Raw genomic sequence first — 15,945 nt, forward strand, 5'->3', positions numbered from 1 at the left:
GTTAAGCACCCAATTCTTGATCTCGGCTCAGGGCATGATCTCACAGTTCATGAGTCTGAGCCATGCGTTTGGGCTCTGCACTGATGGCACAGAGCTTGTTTGGGATTCTGTCTCTCCTCTCTGCTCCTACCCTACTTATGCTCATCTCTCTCTCTCTCTCTCTCTCTCTCTCAAAATAAATACACTTTAAAAAATTGTTAAAAATCAAGATAGTGTGGTATTAGTGCAAGGGTAGACAAAGAGATGAATGGAACAAAAGAGAAAGTCCAGAGAAGAACCCACCAATACAGCCCAATCCATGCTGCCAACATAATTCAATGGGGAAAAGAAAGTCATTTTAACACGTGGTGTTTCAATTACTGAATATCCTTATAGAGGGAAGAAAAGACAAAAAATCCTCAACCTCTACTTCTCTCCACACACAGAAAGTAATTTAATATTCCTCCTAGATATACACATAAAAGCTAGAACCATAGGCTCCTAGAATAAAACAGAGAATATCTTTACCACCTTGGGGAAGGCATATATTCCTTAGATATAATGCAAAAGGCATTAACCATAGGATTTAAAAAATTAATAATTTGACTTCATCAAAAATTAAAATTTCTCATTAAAGACATGACTAAGAAAATGAATAGCCAGGTTACAGACTGTGCAGGGGGAAGAAGAGATCATTACAAAACATATATCTAACAAGGGACTCATCTCTGGAATATAAAAGGAATTCCTACCAAAAAAAAAAAAAAACATGAAAAAAACAAATCACCAAGTTAAAAATGACAAGAGATTTGAACAGACACTTCAACAAAAGTTGAGTGAATAGCCAATGAGAATGTCCAAAATACTCGATGTCATTAGTCACCAGAACAGTGTAAATTAAATATCACAGTAAGCTATCATTTTATACCCATCAGAATGGCTAAACTAGAAAAGACTGACAAGATCAAATGTTGGCAAGCATATACAGCAACCGGAAGTCCAATGTGTTTCTGGTGGGAATGTATACTGATAGAACCACTCTGAATAATTATTTGGCAGTTTCTTGTAATACTAAATATACATCCAGTTAATGCCCCGGAACTTCCTCTCCAAGATATTTACCCAAGAGAAATAAAAAATGCAAGAGCATACTAGTATCCTGAATATAAAAGATCTCTTACAACTCAAAAATAAAAAGACAACTCAAGTAATAGCAAAAGAACTGAAAATGCAGTGCCCCAAAGAAGATATATTATGAATGGCCAATAAGAACATGAAAAAATGCTCAGTCACTAGTTATTAGAGAAATGCAAAGGGAGACCACAATAAGGTAACACTTCACCCCCATTAGGATGGCTATTATTTAAAAAATGGAAAATAACAAATGGTGATGAGGATGTTGAGAAATTGGAACTCTCAGGCATTGTAGGAATGTAAAATAGAGCAGCCACTGTAGAAAACAATTTGGCGATTCTTCAAAAAGTTAAGCATGGAATTACCATATTCTACTTTTAGGTATGTACCAAATTCTACTTTTAGGTATATACCCAAAGAAATTAAAAGCACGGGCTGAAACAAACATTTGTATATCAGTATTTATAAAAGCATGATTCACAATAGTCAAAAGCTGGAAACAACTCAAATGTCCATCAGTAGATGAATGGAGAAACAAAACGGATAAACAAAAATGTATAAACAAATGACTGGACAAACAAAGCTATATATAGTTATATAATTATATATATTATATATAAATAAAATTACACATAGTTATATATAATTTGATATATATAATGTTGATAAACAAAATATACAGCTATGCATTTATCTATCTATATATAAAATCACATTTTATACACACACTGGATTATTCAGCCTTGAAGCAGAATGAAATTTTGATACATGCTGCAACATACATGAACACTAAAAACATTATGCTCAGTGAAATAAGCCAGACACAAAAGGACATGTATGAATCTACGTAAATGTGAAAACTAGAATAGAGAAATTTGTAGATTCAGGAAGTAGAATAGTTTACTGACGGTTGGGGACAGGGAGTTATGTTTAAGGAGTATAGAGTTTGTTTAGTATGATGGAAAAGTCTCAGAAAAGGATGATAGTGATGATTGCACAGAATTGTAAACGTATCTTATGTCACTGAATACAATAAGCTGAAGAAAAAAAAAAACAAAAACAAAGAAAAGAAACACCTAAAAAAAAAATCAGTATTTAAAGTTGCCCACAGAGGACACAAAATAGAAACCTGTGCCCAGATGATTTTCTGGGGGAATTTCAAAGCTTCAATGAAATCAATAGCCCAACCTCAATGTTATGCAAACTGTAACAAGGCATAGAAAGGAGTCTCCAACATTTCAAGGTTAGTATAATATTGAGAACAAAACCAGTCAAGGGAAGCCAAAGAAAGAAAAGTATAGGTCAACCTCACTTAACAATATAGATGAAAAATCCTAAATAAAATATAAGCAGCATGGATCCATCAGTTTGTAAAACATATAAATCTAATCAAGCTGGACTAATAATGCTTTAAGATTAGAAGACCTAGGGGTGCCTGGGTGGCTCAGTTGGTTAAGTGTTCAACTCTTGAACACTTTCGGCTCAGGTCATGATCTCATGGTTTGTGAGTTCGAGCTGTGTCAGGCTCTGCACCAAAAGTATGGAGCCTGCTTGGGATTCTCTCTCTCCCTTTCTCTGCCTTGCCTCTGCTCATTCTCTCTCTCTCTCTCTCTCTCTCTCTCTCTCTCTCTCTCTCTGAAAATAAATAAATAAGGGGCACCTGAGTGGTTCAGTCGGTTAAGCGGCCGACTTCAGCTCAGGTCATGATCTCACAGTCTGTGAGTTCGAGCCCCACGTCGGGCTCTGTGCTGACAGCTCAGAGTCTGCAGCCTACTTCGGATTCTGTGTCTCCCTCTCTGTCTGCCCCTCCTCCACTCATGCTCTGTTTCTCTCCCAAAAATAAATGAACATTAAAAATAAATAAATAAATAAATAAATAAATAAATAAATAAATAAAACTTTAAACAATTTTTTAAAAAGATTAGAAGGTCTATAAGAAAATTCACACCACACAAACACACACACACATGCACGCACACACACACACTTAACAGACAAAGATAGATGCAAAATATACTAAGAGAGAACCCATGACAATTGCAGGAAAACATTGGATAAAACTCAACACCCACTCATCATAAATACTCAGAAAATTAGGAATAGAAGGAAATTTTCCAAATGGGATGACAAACGTCTACCAATGCCTGCAGCAAATATACTTAGAAGTAAAAATTTCAAAGCATTTCCTTCGAATCAGAAACAACACAAGGGAGCCTGCTCTCATCACTTTGTTCCTCATTACACTACAGTGTTTTCCAGAGAGACAAGACAAGGAAACGGGGGAAAGGTTGTAAGGATTGGAAAAGAAGAGCTATAAGTTAATATTTAGGAGAGCTCATTCACTGATAAATACTTATTGTGCACCTTAATGTGTGAGGTCTTCTTCTCGGCACTAAAAATACAGCAGTAGAAAAAAAAAGAAGAAAATCTGTGTTATTCTAGAGAATACAGTGGTGGCTGGATAAGACATACAGAAATCAGTAGGGATTCCTTATACCAGCAACCAAAAATTTAAAAACTGTAACTTAGTTAACACCTACTCAACAATTTTTACCGTCTTCCATGTTGCCAGACATTGTGGGGTAGGACAGTGAAGAACATAGAGAATTTTCCGCCCTTTTGGGAGCTTCTATTCAAGAAGGAGAGATAGATAATAAATAAGTAGACATATAATGAGGTAGTGAACAATTCTAGGGGGAAAAATTAATTTGAGGTGTTATGTTTGGTAAAGTGGCCAGGTTATGTCTGTAAATTTTAACTGGATTCCCTTTGCAGTAGCAGCAGCCAAAAAAAAGGTGTCTAGCCATAAGAGCTCTATTTTAAAAAATGTGAGAGTTTAACAAAGAACGTAAAAGAAGAACACAATAAATGCAGAGATATTCCAAATTCAAGAATATGAAGAGTCAATAAAGATACTCCCGAAAATTAATGTATAAATTCAGTGTAATTCCAGTCCAATCAACAAGTAGGATTCCATTTCTATAAAACATAAAACAGAAAGCAATACTATGAAGTGTGTATGGAGATTTATACATGCTACTCATATTATACATATGTAATTTAGTATATATAGAAAAGCAAGGCTATAAAATTATAAAAACACGCATGAAAGTAATACATATGCAATTCAAGATACAGGGTAATTCCGTGATGAGTAAGTCAGGGGGACTTTTGCTACCCTGCAACATTTTATTTATTTAAAATTAATTTTTAAAGAAAAAAAGTAACGGTTAAAAACTGTAGAGAAAGTGTGTGCAAACTATTCTTTTTCCAGAAGTAATTGGAAGGAGTTTTTCCTGAGAAGAGGAAAGACAAGATAAAAAGGAGAAAGAATGACCTGGAAAGACTATAGAGGAGAAACTGCCAGAAAGCGGGGGGGGGGGGGGGGGGGAGTCACAAGAATAGAAAACTTCCTTCTCTATTGTGTGTACGTTTCAGTCAACACTCAACATTTTGTGTTGCAAGATTTCACATGATGGTAAGTAGAGGGTTCTCCTGGGACTCTATCTCAGCTAATGGATTAGAGTGACAGATAACCAGCCTGGAGGTTCTGGGCGCCTCAAGCCCTTCTATGGGACCAGTGTATCAGGCACACCTCTGAGCATTCGCTACCAGGATGCTGGAACAAAGAAGTCAGATTTGCTCTACCACTGCTTCTCAAGCCAGATGCTAGCATTGGTAGGTCTCTAGCCAGACCAACAGTGAAGCTGTCGCTCTCACGATCCTACCAAGGTGAGGTACTACAACACAGATCATCTGTATCTATATTCTAGACACAGCTTTAGCAGCAAGCTATGACCCGTCACTGAATAGCAGAAGAAATCAAGCAAAATCCACATCAAGCTAACCCAACTCCACATTTGCCCTTAGGCCCACTGTCTTGCTTGACAATTCATTCTTTGTAATACAAAGCGTCTATCTACAATCATTTCTGGCAAGGAATCATTCTGAATCCATCTTTAGGATGACTGCCATGTTTAGCACTTCAATTCAGGCTCGGTGTTATTACCCGTAATATCATCAACAATGTGAAATATGCTAAAACTGTTTGGTTTTGGGTTTGTTTCCCCGAAAGTAAGAAGAGAAGAAACAGAGATCATTTTCCTCAGCAGGTGGTTTACATGAAATTGAATCTAAACCTTTCTACTAAAGGCAACGTGTGGTCCAGCAGCACCCGCACTGCCTGAGAACTTGCTGAAATGAAGAATCGGAACCCACCAACCAACTAAATCAGAATGTGGATTTTCGCAAGATCCCAGGTGACTGGTGTGTACATTTCAGTAAGGTCCAATGGTCCAGGGGATTACTAAGTGCAGGTCTTTTCTGTTTGAGTGCCATACTGGTGCCATCAGTGCCAAATTACAGAAAAGACATTTGATCAGAAATGATGGCAGGATGATGCCTGCAAGAGTCAAATTAAACTTCTAAAAAAGCTTATTGTTTTCTTGGAAGTCTTTGTTTTAGGCCGGTACATTTTATAAGCAAATCTACCCTCTTTCCAAATACTTTGGCTGAAATCTGTTAGTAAAAATATGATGTGGAACAAAAATAGTACAATCGCTGTTTCTCATTATCCCATTTTGATTCTTGAACCAAGATCAGTCACTTTCTAAAAGTACTCTGCAAGCATAAAATATATTTTCTGTTAATTCCTTTAAATATCTGTTTTACAAAAAAACTCCTTTTTAGATTCTATTTCTCCCTCCTCCTTTTCGTTACAGATTCAACCATAATTTCTCCGGTTTTTCTCCCTATTCAATTTCACCACAGGGTCCACAATCCAAACCCCATGGTTTTGAACTTGACGTATTCCATATGCTTCTCACACAACAACCCCAGGGAATGTTTCCAAGCACCCATCTGGATACAGTTTAGACCAGGGCAGAAATAACTCACAGGCCTTGCCATAAAGCCCTTCTCATTATCCTCTACATAAAGAGGAACATCTTGCATTCTACAAAATTTGTTTTACAAAGAAAACTCAAGCAAGTAACACAAAATAACCAAAATTAACTTCTTATGGATGAGAAAGGAAAAGGCTGAGTCGTTAAGATTTGCCTATATGATAACTGGGATTTAGTGAAATGGATGAACTAGCATTTTGTGTTTATCTCCTATCTTCTAGAAAGAGCTCAGCATCGCCCTTCTTATTTAACTGTGAAATGCCACACAAGGTATTTTAGAAAAGGCAGAGTGAGATCACTTAACATGCGCTGAGCATCAGGTATGCATCAGCCTTGTGCTACACATTTGACATTTGACATCTTTAACGGTGGCCCTGTAGATGGAATGGATCTCTTTAGGTTTAAATAAATAACTTCTTGGCCTGAATTTATTAGTAACTCATCAAGAAATGGGATGTCTATCTTAAACATTCCCTTACCTGGCCCATTCCTGGCACCCACGGAATGTTAGATTAGTCAATAATGTGAGTATGGGAGAGACTAAAAGGAAAAAGACCAAAAAAGAAGCCCATTCATTTGGCAGTTATGAGGCCTCGTAAGCCATGGGAAGGACTTTGGGCTTTATCACAAGAACAATAATCATGTTTTATTCATCATTGTATATAAAGCATTGGGCATGGGAGTAACATGTGCTAACTATGTGAGCACACAGTAGGGGCTTACACATATTTGTTGAAGAAAGGAAGACATATGTATCAGGTAAAAATTAGAGAGAGAGATTCCCGCCTCCCCCCCCCCCCCCCCCCCAACAAACAACTTTGAGCTTTTAGCAAAGACAAAAGCAAACAAAAACTTCTTTCCCAGGTGGCAGCTTAACCTTGCTTTGCCTTTCAGGCACTCAGCGGGTGTCTTTGTTTTAACACAATGCCACTTGTTCCCTGAAGAGCACTGTCTGATTGATGGACTGAAAGAAAGCAACTTCAGATGTCTGAACATGGCCCACAAATGGGACTGTTCTTTCATTTAAATCCTTTCTTGATGCGCAGTACAGCTCCTGGCTCCTCGAGGACAAGGGACAAGACTTTTGAATAAACAGGCCCGTGTCCTCAGAACAATCCTCTGCTCTCTACGCGAAATTGTTCTATTCTCTTCAAAGACGGAATTAGCAATCCCAAACGATGCCCAATAATGTGGAATACGATATAACAAATAACTTTTCATTTAAAGCGGCAATGTAAACACTGAAATCTTTTCGCTCGGTGTTTGTTAAGTGGTGTTTGTCTACCACTGCTTTGGCATGTCACAGGTACATGTCTACTGATGGATGAAAAAGTCTCATGTCTCTTACCATGTGCTTTTCACTATCTACTTCTAGGAAAAGCACATTATTGCTATTGAGTGTAATCTAAGACCACTCTGAATGTGGCAGGATCCTACTATTAATTCCATATCCATAGTTTAATGAGGAACATGCCAATGATTTTACAAACCAACCACTAAGCTCCTAAAAACTTCCAAAATTATTCTTCTGGATGGAGTAGAAGGGTAAGGTGGATTGGGGTAGGGACATGGTATACGGGGTAAGGAAGGCTTGATTGTGATGGGGATTCCTGCCGGAAGAAAGAAGGTTAGTACTTCTCTGGAAGATTCTAAATGTGTCTGATTCAGAAAAAGATACAGTTACTGTTCTCTGAAAATAGACATTCCACAAATTAATGCACTAAGAGTTTAGGCATATCTTTCTCAGAATGTTAGGCAGCGTTCTAGAACCATTCTCAAGAATTTTAATACCATTTATAACCCAAACTATGACTAAACAGAGGAAATTTGGAAACAGTCTTCTTAAAGTTCCCACCATGTCCTCTAACAGTTGCTTGGACACATGCTATTAGTTGTCCATTCTATTAGTAACCATGCTTCCTTCCTGCAGATTTATTCACACTGAAACAATACACCATAAAAAAAAAGGGATTTACATAAAAGACAGCTGGAGCCGGTTGCCAGGGGAACTGACAATGTTCCAGACACATTCCACGTTAGAGGGATAAACTTCCGGGTAGCCAGGGCTGTTGAAGATGCCTTCAGCCATGTGGAAGGTTCCACCACAAGCTGGAAGAAAAGAGAAACAAAGTGAGTGCCAGAGTGAAGGTCGAATATAAGATACCATAAGGGCAAGGAGAAATAACTCTACAGGAGCTGTTAGCAGGATCAAAGGATATCCTATTTCCATTTCCAATTAAAAAACAATCCATGTCATATACAATAAGGAAAAGATTATGAAGACTGAAAATAAGTCACAGGATATGGTAGCTCAGAAGGAATCTCTGTCGTTTCTCTTCTCAAAGCCATTTCTTGCTGCAAACTATAACTTCATGTAATAAAAGACTTATTTTAACTCCACAACCACTCACTGTTTCTGGCCAGGATGATTTTCAACACCGGCCCTGAAAAGAAGGCAATGTTCCAGCTTTTGTCTCTCAAGAGCACACACACACACACACACACACACACACACACACACACATCTTCTAGGTGTTTTGTGCTTTTAACTGCCAATAACCGGGAAGCTGGCAGCTGACAAACAGCACACCCCTGGCCGACAGACCCAGTACCGGTGACTCCTCCCTCCCCTCCTCCCACCATGCCACCATCCATCCTGCCACCAGTGACAATACCCAGACCTGCCTGAGCCCAGCTGCGAGGCCAGGGAGACTGGAGAACAGCAGCTGTCCATTCAGAAGAGATGCCGACGGACACTGCCAGTCAGGGGCTGGCTTAACAGACATGTCACGAAGGAGCGAACACGCTGGCCATTCCGACACCATCCCAACCCATCCTCCCCACTCCCAGAGCTCACTATTAGCATGAGCCGCAAGAGCCAAGGTAAGGAAGTACCCCAAGCGTCTGCCAGTGGATGAGTGGATAAAGAGGACGCCGCACGGAGTTCACTACTGTTAGAATTTACAAAGAGGTTAACCTCAGCTGGAAGACGGAGAGGTTCGTCCCAGAGGTAGGCTCAGGGAAATGGCTCCCAGTTCCGAAGATACGGCAGTCCCAAATAACAAACTGAGGCTTTCTATCACATCCCTCTTAACCCAGTAATGCCATCTGCTGACTCCTCTTACCTGATGATGACGCGGCGTATGTAGCATGGAAACCCTCGGAATTCACTCTAGAATCTGAGACAAACCTCAGCGTCAGAGCATTGCTAAAGGAAGTGATGGGATGCGGCATGGAGGCACCACAGTAGCGGCCTGGATAGGAAAAGGACAAAAAGAACGAGCGATCACGTGGCACGTGGCACAGACTGCCATTTCTAGTAAACGTGTGTTTATTAGAACCACAGGAGATGGAAGCAAAAAGAAGAAATCACTATTTGGAGAATTTAAGGCAGGGTCGGTGTTTGGGACAGTGCCCGAGAGTTAAATATAAACTGTAAAGACAAGCACAGGAGATATGATTTATAAACACTGAAGGATATCAGGGGGAGGTAAGAAAGATGTAGACAACCTGGGTCCAAGCGGAACGAATGCTAAAATCTCTAGCCAAGTATGGACCCGCGCAAGTAAATGCACTAATGCTTAAAAGCAAAGCATTACAGCCAAAAAAATAAATGTGTGGATGCTGGAGCCAGAATACATGGATTCAACTCCTAGCACTGCCATTTGCTAGAGGCGCGACCTGAGATAAGTCACTGACGTTCTCTGTGCCTCAGTTTCCCCACTGGAGAAAAGAGACTATCAATAATAATGAAACCTCTATCATCAGGGTATGAGGATTGACCAAGTTGCTATTTATAAAGTTCTTAGAATAGCACTCAGCACAAGTGAAGTGCTATGTAAGTGTCTGTTAAATAATATCCCTTCATCCTTGGTCAAATGCTTACAGATAAACATCGCAAGCAATGCAATCAGGACTGCATAGAGCAGAGAGGAATCGATTGCCCACCACTATCCCAGGCTCTGCTCTGGGCCCTGGAAATAGAGCAACTAGCAAAACAAAGTCCCTCCTCTGATGGAGTTTGTCTTCTAGTGCAGGATAAGAAACTTGTATGCCAAAGCTCAAAGATGACTACTTCATGGAGAAAATTTAAATAACCTGAGATGATTTTACTTGAAGATACTTCAGAAACTAGACAGCAGCATTCTTTAATTTCACCGGGATGTCCTGCAATCAGAATTCCCATGTGTGTGTTTGTTGCTGTATTTTTTGCTTTATTTAGTTATTTCTTCCTTCCTTCCTTCCTTCCTCCCTTCCTTCCTTCCTTCCTTCCTTCCTTCTCTCCTCCCTTCCCTTCTTCCCTCCTTCTCTCCTCCCTTCCCTCATCCTTCCTTCCCTCCTTCCTTCTTTCCTTCCCTTCTTCCTCCCTTCCTTCCTTCCTTCCTTCCTTCCTTCCTTCCTTCCCTTCTTCCTTCCTTCTCTCCTCCCTTCCCTCCTCCTTCCTTCCCTCCTTCCTTCTTTCCTTCCCTTCTTCCTCCCTTCCTTCCTTCCTTCCTTCCTTCCTTCCTTCCTTCCTTCCCTTCTTCCTTCCTTCTCTCCTCCCTTCCCTCCTCCTTCCTTCCCTCCTTCCTTCTTTCCTTCCCTTCTTCCTTCCTTCTTTCCTTCCTTCCCTCATTGCTTCTACTGAGGACAAAACCAGAAGGACCATGCTCAATTCAAATATAAGAACTGGTCATATAATAACAAGAAATTTCTCACGGAATGCTATCTAATGCCAGGATGGACTGAATTTCATTGCTCTCTAAAGCAGTTGCAACTTTTAAATTAAAAGAAAAATACATAAACTGTTCATGTCCTTGAGTGTGAACAAGCTGTGTTTCTTGAGCCCCACCTTCACTCTTGCTATCCTACCCTCTAACTCTCTTTACTTGGCTTATATTGCTCTTCCTATCTGTTGGAACCATTCCAACCTCCAATAACAGCATATACGTAGGTAAATATATAAATACGACCCAGCCAGGGTCACAGACGAGTGCGTGAGCGCTGCGGTACCTCGGAGGGGTGCGTCATCATAATTGCCATCCAAAATTTCTAAAAAGTCTTGTGTGCACATTGCAGTGCTTTCAAGTCCAAAGTGGCTGAAGGAGAGGGTGATGTGATTGACTGCAAGAGAAGGAGAGAGGACTAAGAGAGCCCTGGCAAACAAAACATACAGGGAGCAAGGTTTATCCTTTGATCAATTCCTTTGCAGGTTCTCCAGCAGGGAAGCGACGCATTTGGCTCCTCTGAAGAGCGACAGAATCAATGTTTTTTGAAAGTGCTTCCAGAATCTGAAATGCTGATGGTGGCAAATAAGAGGGCCCTGGGGTATGTTCATTCCACGGAGACCACGCGGAGTGCTTGTCGGAATATACGGTCTTTACACTTTTTGCATCAGCCATTGCTGGCTGACTAGTTTGCTGACTTGTAAATGAGACGCTCCTACCCCCCTGGCACGCACAGCCTAGCTCTCTTAGTTTTACCTGAACCCCAGAGCCAGGACCCTAGAGGTTTGGAGTCATTTATAAAGAAAGCTTTGAATTACTTGCAAAACAGCAAGTGCCTGGGTGTGTTTTTTCTTTTGCTATTCATCCAGGGTCCCTAATCTTCAGAATAGGATCTTTTCCTATTAATGTCTTTGAACCAGTGAGATCTTTCACCTAAATGCTTTACAACTCATTAGAAATTATCCTTACAGGCAAAACCGCTCAGCTCAAGGCAGGGGGCTCCTTATCAAAGGCTTAGTTTCTGGCCAGCTGGCAACTTTCGTCGGCTAAGGATTACTTCGCCAAGACCCCAATCATATGCATGGTAATAAACATATTCTTTTGTCACCTCTTAACATCCCTAGTTAGAAAATATTGAAGTCAAACTTACCATTTTTTAGATTAGCTAATGGGGCCTCGCTGGCTTAAGTGGATTTGCTTATTGTCACAAAAGTGATTAACCATAAAGCAGAGTAAAGAACGTAATGCCTTTCCTCCATTATGGCTGAAATCATAAATTTTTCCCGAAAACCTCAAGGAAGGGCAGGGCCCCTCTGAAACATGCGGGATGACCCTGGGATCACCCTCTTTGCAATCATTTCGCTTTGAGTCCTGAGAGGTCTCCTCCTTTTCTCTGTCTGTAAAGTGTGGACAGTAATTCTTATCACCAGGTTGTTACCAGGTCAAAAAATATGATTCTAGAATGCTAAAAAGGAAATTATGTAAACACTCACTTAGTGTTTCTCCCAGGCCGTGTGCTAGAATTTTTTGTAATACATGCATTGCACGAGAGGCCGGGTTTTATAATCAGCTTCCACTTTGATCAAAGGTCGATAGGCTTATGGCATCACATTCCCAAACTATGAGTTATTAATTTTTCAGTTTTGTGGTTCTTATTAATCATTTAGTCATTTGGCAACTGTCCCGAATATCTACCACACTCAAGGCACATGTGTCAAAAACTATTTGTCAGTTATTTTTGCTTATCCCCAATTTCACGTGCCTGTCAATACAGCAAGGTCACAGGTTTTTTTTTTTTTTCTTTTTCTTTTTCCTCTGTTAGGCCTTGAACCTTAAATTTTTTTTTTTTTTTACTTAAGAATAAACAGTCAAAATTACTTTCCTATCAGATTAGGAAGTGCTCGTTCTTGTGCACATCAGGAATGGGGACTTCCAAAAAAAGAAGAGGAAGGCCATCAATTGTTACCATTGAGGAGACGGGAACATTAGTCATAGATGGACTTTCCCACAGACACCATCCATCCTGGATTCCTTTCCTTTTTTCTTTTTTGTTACTTACATGGAGGCTGAGCTTGAATTATCCAGCTGCAGTTCTGATTGTGTGGATACTTGGCAGGGAACAATGGAGAGGATATAGTATCCGATGAGTCGGTAAGGATGTAGCCCCCACAAGCTGAGGAACACAAACACACACACACACACACACACACGTCAAATACTTTTGATTTCTACTGACCGCACAAAACAATTATTTGATGAGTAAGAACACAAATGATGTTTTCCTATTTCTGAAACACATGCCCAGGAAGTACTCTGCCAAGGAAGCTGCACATAAACCATGTGAAAATGGAAATGCACCGTACGTTTATAACAATATTCTTCAATTACAGGAAGTGGGGAGGGGCAGAGGACAAAAGATGAAGTGGCTATGAACTGCTTGAGCCACTGAAACAAAACTCTAGTATGGGTCCACTTACTCTGCCCGCTCATAAATTAGAGGTATAGGGATAATCTGTTTCTGAGCAACTTTATTTATTTATTGTTTGGAAAATAAATAGTCAATTGAACAAGAGTGCATAGGATGGCTGTGTGTTATCAGAGAAACGCAAAACTCTGTGGCGGTGCAGACAGGAGAGTCTGGCCAGCTGGGGAGCGTAAGGGGTGTCTCCCGGAGGAGAGTGGCTGGAGGAGGAAGTGGGGCTGAGGAAGAATAGTCCAGCAAGAGACACAGAGGAGGGTCAGGCCTGCGACTGTGCAGACTTGGCTAAAGTATGGGGCTCCTGAAGGGTGTTGGGGAAAAAAAAAGACTGGGGAAGGTTCCAGGACCCTTGGGTAACATCTGGAGGAATTTGGGGCTCCATTCTCCACGCTATGAAGAGCCAGGACAGATTCACAGAGCAAACAAGGGCATGGCTGGAGTGGGGCTTTTGGGAGCTGACTTTGGAGGAAGATGGGGAAAGGGTGGGTGAGCGGGAGGAGGCTTTGTAATAATCCAGAAGAGACCTCTTGGGAACATTGTTTACTATGAAGCAAAACATAAGTAATTAATTAAATGAAAAATGAAATGCGTTAAGAAACTATTCTTTTCTTTGCAGAGTGGCTGATTCATGCACTCTGTCTTGCTCCCAAGTCTACAATGCATCTTTGAGAGACCCCGACCCAGAAAACATCCCTAGCCAGGGCTCTTTGCTGTAGGATACAAGCAAGCTCCAAATAGACCAATGACTAAACAGACCACCCGTATTTGAAATGACAAGGACCATCTGAGTAAAAGTCAGAGGCAAACTGAAGCTGGCCAACAACTCATTCCACCTTGGGCTCTATCCCTGACATGGGAATAAAGGATTCATCTCCAGGAACGGCCGGATGAAAGGCAATGGTGAAAAAGTCTAGAAGGATGAACTGAGAAGTGGTGAGTTAAGAACAGAAACAGTGGAAAACAACACTGATTCCTCAGGTGGTTCAGGGCACCACTACCTCAAGGGTTAGTTACCACCAGACTCTACATTGCACGCAAGCCTTGTGATTTATAATTGTCCCAGCAGAAAATCCTGGACAAATGCCAGATAATTTATCTACTCATGAACAAATATGGAGAAACACTTTGTTACAGTGACCCTAGTATGAAAAATGCTCTGAAATATCATTCTGAAAGCTCGAGAGACACACAGATCCAAAGGAAGTCGGTGTCACCTGTTAGACGATCGTAAACTTAAAGGATCAACAGGTGGAATAATTGCAAATCGTAGTTCCTTTGCTCTATTTAAATTGTCGCCTGTTAAGTAGAAAGCTGGGACCGATTTATGAGCACTGGCCTCCTTTTTTTTGTGGCACCAGGAAGGGCACTCCAGAACAGACAGCAGGTACCTCAGGGACACACACAGAGACACGCGGCACTTGCCTTGGCTGAAGTGAGCTCGGAAGCCCCTGCTCTGTCTGGAAGGGCCAGACTGAAATCGCAACAAGAGGCTGTTTCCTGAAGAAACGATGGGGTTAGCCAGCGGCTGTCTTCCACACGTTCTGGCAAGGCGGGCAGTTGTGGGGCTTACGCCATCATATGCCTACAAATTAAGACAACAGGGTTAATAGTTCAGAACTTCAGATTTACATCTATGGGGCCCATGGTCCATGGGCTATGTACACATTGGTGAGCTGGTGGAAAGCAATACATTCACCGGATCTAGTGCTTTATGTCATTGTCCCATCAAATAGTCCATGGGAGTGTCTGAATCATTGGTTATGTCTAGGGAACTTATATGGATTCCAGTGGGAGTTCCTCTGTCGGAGCCCACAATTACATCCCTGGATATTTTACTTTCACAGCCCTCCCTCCTCCCCTGACCTCAGCACATCACATCAAGTGCCATGCCCACAACATGTACTGAAATGTTTGAGGCAAGAATCAAGATAGTAACAAATAGGTGAGGAAGAAGGAGGAGTAACCATTTGTTTTCAGAAACCAAACCCTTTGCCATAACTTTTTGCTTTCCATAGGATAGTGGTCAAGAAGGAAGAATATTGGCAGAGTTCTTTCAAATGATATAGTGAGTGAGCCTAACTCAGAAAATTATCTAGTTAATAAAAAAAAAAAAAAAGGTACTAGGTTCTATGTCTGCCCAGGGCTATGTTGGGACTTAGCTGACCCTCCAGACGTACTGATGGAATAGAGTTGACATTACATGTACCCAAATCACTGTATGGGTTTGTGAAATTGAAACTTGGTTAATTTCCTCGGAACTCGGTGTGTCTGGTGTGCAGTTTTTAACACAGTTATGTATAAATGGGGGAAGTGAATTCCTTTTCTTTGGATGATAACAAGAATGGCAACCATTCATTTAGTGCTCACCCTCTGCCAGCAACTGGTTCAGACCTTCACGCACACTATCCATTTCCTTTTCCCCAATTGTCCTCCATTTTTAAGAAGACAATTGCTACACAGAGACAAAATTGTGTGGCCGACTTCCACAATTCCTAAGAGGGAGCAGCTCATGTTAAACCAGACAACTAGATTCTAAAATTCAGAATTGAAACTCTCATATTGTCTAATGCAAGATACCAATTAAGCAGGATAGGATCAACTGTCAACTACCAGAGTGGGATTAAAACATGAAGTTAGGATACGGCTGTTTCACCCAAGATAAACTGTCATTTACATTTCATAAGAAACACTTGGGGAAAAAAATAGAAAATTCGGGGATTGGACGCAAAGAAAGTTCACACAA

At 40.8% G+C, this 15,945-nt stretch overlaps 1 protein-coding gene across 1 annotated transcript in view; it reads right to left on the reverse strand.

Annotated features, from left to right (window-relative positions):
- The window catches only part of CUBN (cubilin), a 274,477-nt gene that overhangs the window by 108,954 nt on the left and 149,578 nt on the right, over positions 1–15,945 (reverse strand). The window contains exons 32-36 of the mRNA XM_027073522.2: positions 14,625–14,784; positions 12,783–12,896; positions 11,010–11,120; positions 9,143–9,271; positions 7,994–8,126 (exon numbers count right to left, since the gene is read on the reverse strand). Of these exons, the coding sequence (XP_026929323.2) occupies positions 7,994–8,126; positions 9,143–9,271; positions 11,010–11,120; positions 12,783–12,896; positions 14,625–14,784 (647 nt within the window). The remainder of the gene's footprint in view (positions 1–7,993; positions 8,127–9,142; positions 9,272–11,009; positions 11,121–12,782; positions 12,897–14,624; positions 14,785–15,945) is intronic.

The sequence above is a fragment of the Acinonyx jubatus genome, chromosome B4 (genome assembly GCF_027475565.1).
Source record: "Acinonyx jubatus isolate Ajub_Pintada_27869175 chromosome B4, VMU_Ajub_asm_v1.0, whole genome shotgun sequence".
In the NCBI taxonomy this organism is placed as follows: Eukaryota; Metazoa; Chordata; class Mammalia; order Carnivora; family Felidae; genus Acinonyx; species Acinonyx jubatus.